A 10,660-nucleotide genomic window follows, 5' to 3' on the forward strand; every position below is an offset into this window, starting at 1 on the left:
TTATAGATGGAAGAAGAGTTGTATCCATAGAAATCTTGGTTCTCCTCTGGTATAATACTGGACACTTAAAACTGTTCTGGATACAAATGTTTTTAAATACACTTTCTTAGTATAGGAAAGCTGGAAAGTTTTTGCTTTGTTTTGGTTTTTTCAAAACGTCTTTTGAATTTGCATGTCAAGTGTCCATGTCGGTCCAGATGGTAACTCAATATACTGAAACAATTTTAATGTCAAGTTGACACAAATATAATTGAATATGGACAAAATAGAAATTGCTGTTTGTTTGGATAGGGAAAAACTTTCACATGTTTTGATGTTGTTTAAATGTTTCTTGTTAGAATAGATCATTTGAAAATAAGTTACTGCAGTCTTAGTAAACATAAGTATATTTTGGGAGAGGTTCTTTATTAAAAACATTTCTATTATTAATATAGTGCTGCTATTTAATAAGCTTTTACCTTGAATTAATTCTCATGTAAATAAGGAAAAAGAGTTTAAGAATTCATTTTCCAAACTGCTTTTCAATTAACAATTAAATTGTACTGTATATTTGTGTTAGTTTGACTTCTCCATGATGCTCTTCTGTGAAAACAAAATTATCAGAGGTTTCCCTCTTTTTTTTTTACAATTTTAGCCTTTGACCAACATAATAAAATTGTTTATTTCATCATACCTCCATTTATACACACCAAAAAAATAAATAATAATAATTTGGAAATAATTCCAGCAAAGTGAATTTGTTTACACTTCTTATTTGTGTTTGTTAGTCTGAAATTAGATATGAATAACACCTGTTTTTCTGGAAAAAATATTACACTATTTCTTATAAAACAAAATTATGACGGTCAAACTTAATTCTTGTATATTCATGACACAAGGGAATCATGGAGAAGTATTTAGTTGTGTACATTTGTATGTGCATGTTTTATTTTCATTGTTACTGCATGTTTGTGTAGTTCCTGTAGAAACCAAACGTCAGTCGTCTAACACCTCTCGTAGTGAAGAAACCACCATTGACGATGTGTTTCAATCTAACTACCCTCCTGTTTCACCTACATCACCTACAGAAAACAAAGGTAGGTTAATGTATTTTGTACAGGTATTCCACCAATATATGATATTTTTGAGAACTCGTGTGGTCAAATTACATTTCCTTTTTTTTTTTTTAAATGAAATGAGATATATTTGAAATGAACAATTATTTGTTTTAATAGGATTTCTTATTTGTTGCTAGTAGTTCACAATTTAGTGTAAAATTAGCTGAATTTGTAATATTTATATATTAAATTAAATGCATTATTTTTCCTTGGCTGTGCTGTAGATGCTTTAGACATGCTTTAGATGTGATAGACATAGAAATCTTTGTTATTTTATTTATGTCAGTTGGAAGACTTCACCTCAAATTTTTTTCATGTGGAAGATTTTGTTTTAAATGTGTTCCATCATGAATAATAAGTGCATAAGTTTACACCTGTATGTTGATAAGTCCAGTAACTATAAAGAATGAAATAGCTGATGGTGAATCAAGGCTTAAGAAATTAGTTGGTACTTTATGTTTCTTTTGTAAAAAAAACATTACTTATCTGTGACAAGATATCAGTGATTCAAATTAAAACTGATTACAGTAATTATAATGATGCAGTTTTGTTTTGACTAATTGTGCCAAAGTTCATTATGTAGGACTACTATAAAGACCCTCCCATGGCTGTTCCATATCACTTTTCCAGTTAAAATATCAATGAAAAATAGCTGATTACACTTTGTCAGCAGAAATAGGCAGGATTCAACTGACATAAATCCAGATTTTTATGTGTGTTTTGCTTCATTGCATGCATTTTCTAGTCTTTCTTTTATTCTTTCTTTAATTTCAGGTTATGGTTATGAATATGTAATAGATTTGCTTTTTTAAACATTTTATTTTGCATTTTCTTAGTTATGTCTCGGAAAAAGAGACCTCAATCTAAAGAAACAAACATAGATGATATATTTGATGATAAGTATAACGGTGTGTATTGTTGTTAAAACATGTTATCACTCATCAGCCAGATCAGTAATATTATATTGTACAGCCTAGAAATTCACCAGATTTTTTAAATGGAAAAAAATAAATTATGATAAATATATCAGAAGCTCATTTTTTATCTGATTTTTACACATTGATTTTTTTTTTTGTAATTTAAGTGTCTTGGGAAGATTTCTAATAAACTTTTTTATGGAAACTATTTTATTGAAATCATCTAATATTGTACATAATTTCACCAAATTTATTAAGGAATTAAAGCCAGATTCTTAGAATTAAGCAAGGCGTTTCAGATATATTTAATGTTGCTGTTAAATAATAAATGTTAAAAAAGAAGAAAATATTACCAAAATTTGTAATATTGTTGTTCATTAATGAAATGTAGGTTTTTTTTCTCTATCAAAGTTTTAAGGAATTTTGTTACAAGACATATATAAACTCAAGGTATATCTATAAAAGACTTATAAGCAGTTATATTATTTGTATTCTTTGATATTTAGTTGGGAGTAAATATTTCAAATTATAGCCTTTTCTACATAATATTTTATAACAGCTTCCTAAAAATTCTAATGCTTTAGAAAATGTATTCTGCAATAGTAAACACATTCAGAAATAACTTTACAGACATAACCACATAGAGAAATATTAAATTTTAGAGTTAGAAATTTTACTTTGATAATGAAACGATTATGAGCAATGAGACTACTGTCCAATGGAGACCAAATGACATAGAAGTTCGCTAGTATATGTCAGTGTTTGGCTTTCATCCTTTAACTTATCTTTATTATCATAGACTTTGCAGGTAGCTAATAAGGAGATGGTAAAAATATGATATACGTCAGTAAAAAAAGCCTTCTGTTTAAGATCTTAAAGATGCATTTGTGATTCTAACTGATCTTGAACCCCCAGATAATTAATTTCAATGCGAAAAATTAAAATTGCCTTTAGTATTGAAATTAATTAAGATTGCTGATCTTCAAAGTCGCATGATTACTGATCTGGCTTAGTCATCATGGTGTGATGGTTGTCCACACGGTATTGGTGTTGTTAACAAGCAGTGTTAATGTGTAGAGTTAACAGAAATCAGTAGAGAGTTAACAGAATTAAGGAGCGTTGGTTTAGGTTAGCACAGACACAGATTTAGTGATTAGTTTGTAGAATTGCACTGTTTAATATGGATTTGTGTTACATGTACAATTCATTGATAATCAGTTTACGGCAATAAGTTGTTCTCCAATGTGTTCCGTTGTTTATGGAATGATTAATGTTAAAATCCTGCATGATGATTCCTAGAAGTGAAAAAAAGGGATTTGTTAAAATTATGATTACACAAATACCTGAAAAATCTGTTTCAAAATTGCCATGATTGCTAAAAATACCATGTGCAAAGATCAAAACATGATATAAAGTAACTTTGGATCTTCTATAGGCGTCAGGACTTGTGATCAAATAGTATATTTATCTTCTGTGGATATATTTATTTTAATAATAACTTTTTTTGAAAGTGGTAACATTGAACTTTCTTTTTGAAACTAATTCATGGTTTTGTAAAAAAATTCTCATAGTTCACATGCGAGATATAAACAAAAACATGTAAAGAAATGATAGGCCTCAATTATCTGCAAGTAAAAATTATACAGCTGACTAAAGTCCAAATCCAAGTTCAATGCTGCTAGTAGAATTGACTATTTGAAATCAAACAGTTTCAGATTGCAAATGGCCTTATTAAAAAAATCTTTCACTACTCTGATTTTGTGTTTTTTTGTGTACTCTGTATTTTAAGCTTTTTATTTATATTTTTTTTCTTTCTTAAAACTCAGAACTAGTCAGTTCATCGAAGGAAACATTGATAGATGATGTGTATATAGAATCTCAAAAATACATAGGTAAATGTTTGATGTAAATAGTATTGGTGACAACATTTTAGGCAAGGATAGAAGTTCTTTGTTTTATAGATATGGAAATTTTTGAAATGCATGATGTACAAGTTTTTTCATGTATGTGAAAAGTTACAGAACAACTCTTTGGAGGGGAGGGTAACAGTCAATTTATCTTTAATGAATTATAAAGCTCTTCATACTGTAAAACAAAGAATTAGATTGTGAAGTTTTTGTTTGGATTGGCACACTTTATAACTCACAAAATAAAATCACACATAATATATCTAGTGGATGCAGTTTAGTTACATTGCCAGATCCATATTTGTATTTTAAACAAACTTTAGGTATTGATAAATCTTAAAAAATAAAGGTTTTGTGAAATTTTCAGAGAAGCCACCAGCAATTCGGAGGAGTTCTTCAAATAGAGACCCCCCACGTAGTCCTGCATGTAAGCAATCCATCCAAATTAAAAATATTTTCAGAAATTTCTTTTCAAAATTATCTTAAGTAAATATTGATCTTGAAATGAAAAATTATTTTATTACACATAAAGATGAATGTTGATATTTCAGTAAATTTTATATCAAATAGTCATAGGAGAGTATAAGTGAATTTCAAAAATTAACTGAAAATGTAATGATAAAAAGTTTTAAAAAAAATCCAATTACTAATTTTTAGAAAGGATTTATAAAAAAAAACATAATTGATACACACACTATTTCATTTGTAATTTTTATAGCATTAAATATTTAAATTGTTAGTAATACAAGAATTAAAAGAGAAGAGTTTTGAGAGATCCAAATCGGAACGATATGGGCGTGGTAAGATACACACATTAGTCATGTTAGTGGTAGAGGGACACCTATACCCAAGATTTTACTCCTAGCTTACCACACTATGTGGTTCAGCATCATTTAATATATATACTAATTAATCTGTTATATCTTTTATACCTTATAGCTTTTTTTCAGGGATTTAGAATTATTTATAAAATTATTGCAAGATACTAAACTAAATAGTGTTTTTATTTTACAATAAAATATTCAAGAAGATGGTTATTTTTTTAAAGTTCTGAATGTCCAAGAATTAAAGCAACAAGCTTTTGTATTTTGAATCCTGCTGTTTTCTATTTTACCTAACTCATTTATATAAATAGTTTAAACATTTGTAAGTGTCCTGAAGTTCATGCAGCAACATGCCCTTTTGAAATTTTATGTTTCCTTTTCTGATTAAAAGTCTGCTCATCTTTCCTGTGGTTCTTTTTCACTTTTATGTACAGCTATATGTTTTCAGATTTTTTGATTCAGAGTCTTGGTGAAACCAGTGACTGGGAGGTTTTTTTTTCCTGTAAATTATTACTCTTAACTTTTGCTTTACTAATTCGTGATAAAAGTATTATATTAATATTGATTTTTTTTTTTATAACTTTTTGTAAAATTGCTTAGATTTATACTAAGATGTATTTACATAATATGTATAAAGCAAATGGTCAACTTTTCTATATGATACCTTTGTATTCATCATATTTTAGATATGATCTAGATATTATTAAGGCATGTTACTTGAGCATTTTCATTGTAATAAATCTGTTTTGAACAAACAACAAGTAGAATTCAAGATTTGAAATTAATATTGAAATATTTGAATGCTTTCAGAAAGTTGCTTTTTTAGGCGTCTAAACATGTTTTAATTGCATGGAATAATACTTTGCTTAATAAATGGATACATAAATCTGTAACAGTCTTGTTTCAGTGAATCTGATTTTGTTCCTTTGAATAATTTGTTTAATTTTATTTTAGATCGTGTTCTAAATGGAGATGAGAAGCCATCTTCCCCAGCCAAGTCTGACACCCTCAAATCAACAGACAGTGCCAGTGGTGGTGATACTCTAGAGGAGAGGAGTAGTAAAGAGGTATGTTAACCTACAATCTTCACAAATAAGAGACCTGCAAATTATATATCAATTGGAAGTTTTCAAATATCAATGATGACAGGTCTACAGACTGTTAATTAGTATTTAATCAGTGCTTAGCTTTTGCGCCAATTGGCATTTCATTTGCGCCAAAAGAATCTTTCATTTGTGCCAAAAATAAAACCTTTCATTTGCTCCAATGATACAGGTAAATTTGAATAGTGTAAGAAATGGATTTGAAAAAAAAAAAAGAAAAAGAATTTTAATGATAAAGACAGTTTTTGTTTTTTGCATAATAAAACATATTCCTAAAAAATCAGTCATCATAAAACCATACGAGGTATGTTCAAACACATTTTTTTTTTACTTTGAACATGTTTAAAAAGGAGTAAAATTAGGAGACAGTTATAAGCATTATACACTATAGTTATAATTCTGTCCATATGAGTTGTTATACTGGCTTGGCAAGTTTTGTGGTACACCTAAACGATTTTTAATATGATGTATATGATAAGCTATATACCATTTGTGTGATCAAGATAAAATAGACTTATTTCTTCTGTTTGTCTTTGAACTGACAATTTCCATCTATACACCTCGAACATGTGATCACTTCATAATTCTAAACTTCAGTTTTGTATTAGAAATGAATATGAACAATTATCCTGTAAAAATACCACATAGAAACATATCTTATTCACGATACAGCAATGGATTTTTAACTTTTCCGTTATATGTTACCTGTATTACCTGTAAAATGGCGCAAATGAAGTTTTAAATTTTTTGGCGCAAATGAAAGATTAGATTTTTAAGATATTGGCGTAAATGCAATGCGCCCGTATTTAATGCCACCATTGATTTTCCCCCATTAGCCTGTTAAATTTGCACTTTTCAAAAAATTGTGCAGAATTTATCTTTGTTTCAAATTTAAAGAAATACTTGGCATGAGTAAATTTTTCTTCTTTCCAGTACAATCTATAGAAAAAATTTCACAAAAAATTTCATTGCATATAAGAAAAAGAAAGCAATATTTAACCACTCATGGTCAGGGTTGTTTAGTCAAATATAAATGGGACCAAAGGAGGGTACTCTTCTTGTTTGAAAAAAATCACTTCAATTTTTAATTCTCCAATGAATTTTACAGCTCTCTTTATAAATAGTATATTGCAATATTTCGGTATTAGGCAGTAAGTATTGAAAATGTACATAATATCTTAATCATGTTAATAACAGCACATTAAAAGTTTATATGTATTTTCTGAAATATCAAAACTTTATGATTATTTGTTATTTTTTAGGGATCTCCAGTGAAAGAACTTCCATCCCCATCAAAAGACAAAAAGAAGAAGAAAAAGTTCAGAATGCCATCATTCTCAAAAAATAAGAAAAACAAGGAGAGCAAAGAAAGCACATTATAAATAGAACTACTTGCAAGCTATGTGATGTTTCGTCCTTGTGTTTCGTTAGTGTTGCATGTTGGGAGAATTTGTATTTGTAGGGCATGAAATTAAATGGTCGTGTGTTGGTTCCAATGTGGAAATAAAAGCAGTTTTAAAAACTGAAAATTGAAATTTTTTTCTTTCGATGTTGTTCGATTGACAAAAAAAAAGAGAATAAATTTATTAAGCTTGGCCTTACAGATATCAAAACACGCGGACCAGATAAATGCTTGTAACATTTGCTTGCCATGGTGTAAAAAGTTTTAAGAAATTTAATATTCAATTTTGATTATGTATTCTTAGCCTTTCTTTGTATACACAAAGTTCATTTACTCTTTAGAAACTGCCTGTTGAAAATAGTTTGTAATTTATATCTAAGTAATATGTACATTAAGCCTAGAAACCAGCATGGATGAATAATTTTGATATTTTTGTTTTTAGAATTTTTTATGTTTCACATTTTGCATTATATTTTGATCATCCCTGTGCCATTGACATGAATGAAGGTGTAACGTGAATTAGTGCTCACGGTTTATTGATATCTGCTGATTTTGATTTGCATTAAATTTCATATATTTACTAGCCTGACCCTGAGCTGAATCTTTGCTGATAGTAAATTTTCAGTCTAAACCTCATTCATGAAGCATAAAAATTTCTATTTTATTTGATAAAGTTAATTAAACTTTTTGATTCAATATAGCAATAAGTATGCTATTCGGCATTGTGTTAAATTTCAAATTTTTTTCACAAGACATATTTTTGAGGGATTTCAAAGTAGTACAAAGGGCATGATTTTATTGACAGCAGTACTATACAAAAGCAGGTTGTATTTTTATTGTATAAAGTTAGTTTTATTAAATGATTAAATTTTTATTATTGTTATTTTATCATTTGTTGAACTGCTTGTGTGTGCAATTGTCTCATGTTTTCATGTCTTATTTTCAGTTTTCGTTTCATGGAAATGTCATGATAAAATATGTTTAATATGACACTCTGGGTATTTAGTTTTGCTATACATGATACAAAGAGTTAATATGAGTAGGTGTAAATACATTGTATGGCATTGTTAAGGAAATATATCTGAAATAAATCGAGCAGTGTTGGAGACAATCAGATTAATATACAAAATTGATGGAAACTAGTTGAGAGCAATTTTCCCTTTTAATTATTCAAAAGGAATCATTCATTCTGTTTTCGCCTTACAGGAGAATTATGCATTTAATACAGAAATTAAAATGCAGAAGCATAAAATGCTAACAAATATGGTGGTTTAATTTTTATTAAATTGGAGAAAAAAATGCATGTTTACAATTTTGTGTACGTTGATTTTATTTCTCGATACTGCTCGAAATCCTGATTTGAATTGCTCAGTAGACCTTGAAACCAACTTGTAGGTTTAGAATTAGAGAAACAGTTGTATGTAATACGTTCTCTTTGTATCTATAATGTACAAATACTTAGTTTTTAGATTCTTGGCATAATATAACTACATACAAAAATTTACTAATAATTTGATAGTGCAATTTTTTTCTTATATACTTTGACACAAATATTATTTTTGTAACTATAAGGTTGACAGTTTTCACTTCATGGCATTCTTTGAAAACACAGAAAAGGGCTTTCTAATTTTTGAAGGAATTAGGGCATTAGGTATAACTTAACAACCAGAAAATAATTTGAACACTTGCTAATCCATTCATACTTTATAACTGAATATTACAATAATGCTGTCTCTGACGAGAATATGTCTCTTATGACAAGTTTTGGATTGCTTTTGTCAAATTGAAAAATTTCAGTCATATGAATTTTTCCAATGATTATTAGTAAAAAATACCGAATTTGATAAAAGATAATTTCATGTCATTAGCTTTGTTTTATTCATAAGTTTTTAGTAGTCCCAAGGCATTTCTATATTAATGCTATTCATGTTGCACATATAATGCAATATTTACATCGTTTAATACATGTACAAGGTATAAAAATTGATTTGCGTTCATTTCATTCAATCAGTGCATTCTTAAATGCATAATTATTATTATAATTAATTTAATGAATAGAAATGAAATATAGTTAATATAAAAGAAGATATGTTTCAGTGTTGGACAAATTGCAATTATCTACAATTGGAAAATGAATTCAAATGTATTGTTTAGAATTGAATTATAAAGGAATAAACCAATCACTTTCCTAAATTCTAAACAAAAATTTCATGGGGACATTAATAGTTTTCATAAACCAAAATATGAATGTTGTGTAGTAAACTATATATATTGTAAACATTATATGTCCTTTTATCCACATCCTGTCTGTTTAAGTTATATGTAACAAATTTTAATACAGCTATGCATTTTTATTAAAGTTTATTTTCATTTTTATCCATCTATAAACTGCCTTTTTTAAAATCGATTGTGTATGCACTGTTTAAGGGGAAAGCGACATCATTTTGAGAATCTACAAATCTTACACTAAAAGATCTGAAAAGATGAAATAGTAAGCAAATAAATGTCATTTTCTATGTGTATGTTTGTTGCAATTGTCTTTATCAAAGATAAAAAAGTGAAAACCTAGTCATTACCTGTAAACAATTGATTTAATATTATTTTTGCTGAAATAAAACAAAAAATTAGCAAGTTTCACAAAATTTATATTGAATATTATGCCATGTTACTTTTTAGTTGCTATACTAAGACTATGCTTATTTTTCATGTATGTCTGAATGCTTGCAATAGTCATCTTCATGCAGTGTTCAATAAAGGAATCCATACTTCACTGTATTTGTTCAGTAATCTCAAGCCATGTGGATTAGAATTTACTTACTAGTGTAGAGTATAAATTTTGGGGCAGGTGCACTTATATGGCCATTTAAATCTTGCTACCCAGTATGGGTTCGGCCCCTTATTATAAGAGGGTGAACAATGACCTATGGTTGCTATCATCTACTTCATTTTGTCTCTGGTCGTCTGGTGGATAGTTGTCTCATTGGTAAGCATACCATACTTTCTTATGAGTCCCCTACCAACGAAGTCGAAGGGGACTTGAGTTTGCACTTGGTGTATCTGTCCATTCAACAGCTCAGCATGTCAGTTTTCTACAGTTTTTTTCTTCATTCTTGATAAATTGATATGGTATTTTGTGTATTGTTTTATCATGACAAGTTATATATCAAGTTTGAATTTTGTTCTGGTTTTTATGATTTTGTGCAGAGTTGTAGCTCTTGGACTCAGAAAATTCACTAAAACAATCAGTTTTCCACGTTTTTTTGGTCATGCTTGAAGATTTGTTTTGAAAATTGGTATATAGTTTAATCACGATAAGTTACCGATCAAGTCAGAATTTGGTTCCAGTCTGATGATTTTGTGCAGAGTTCACTTAAATAATCAGTTTTCAATAGATGTAAGAAGATGTGTTA

The 10,660-nt window shown here is 28.4% G+C and overlaps 1 protein-coding gene across 30 annotated transcripts in view; it reads left to right on the top strand.

Annotated features, from left to right (window-relative positions):
• Positions 1-10,020, top strand: part of LOC139520035 (gamma-adducin-like) — a 52,405-nt gene extending 42,385 nt beyond the window's left edge. For 11 of the 30 annotated variants that reach the window (XM_071312427.1, XM_071312423.1, XM_071312430.1 and 8 more), the window contains 6 exons: positions 957-1,076; positions 1,934-2,005; positions 4,289-4,348; positions 4,662-4,721; positions 5,700-5,812; positions 7,111-10,020. In XM_071312427.1, the coding sequence (XP_071168528.1) occupies positions 957-1,076; positions 1,934-2,005; positions 4,289-4,348; positions 4,662-4,721; positions 5,700-5,812; positions 7,111-7,230 (545 nt within the window). In that variant the 3' untranslated portion in view covers positions 7,231-10,020. Of the gene's footprint in view, positions 1-956; positions 1,077-1,933; positions 2,006-3,840; positions 3,907-4,288; positions 4,349-4,661; positions 4,722-5,699; positions 5,813-7,110 lie in introns of all 30 variants that reach the window. The other 19 variants (XM_071312437.1, XM_071312438.1, XM_071312440.1 and 16 more) reach the window with 10 other exon arrangements.
• Positions 10,021-10,660: the final 640 nt, after the last annotated feature.

Source organism: Mytilus edulis, chromosome 4, assembly GCF_963676685.1.
Source record: "Mytilus edulis chromosome 4, xbMytEdul2.2, whole genome shotgun sequence".
In the NCBI taxonomy this organism is placed as follows: domain Eukaryota; kingdom Metazoa; phylum Mollusca; class Bivalvia; order Mytilida; family Mytilidae; genus Mytilus; species Mytilus edulis.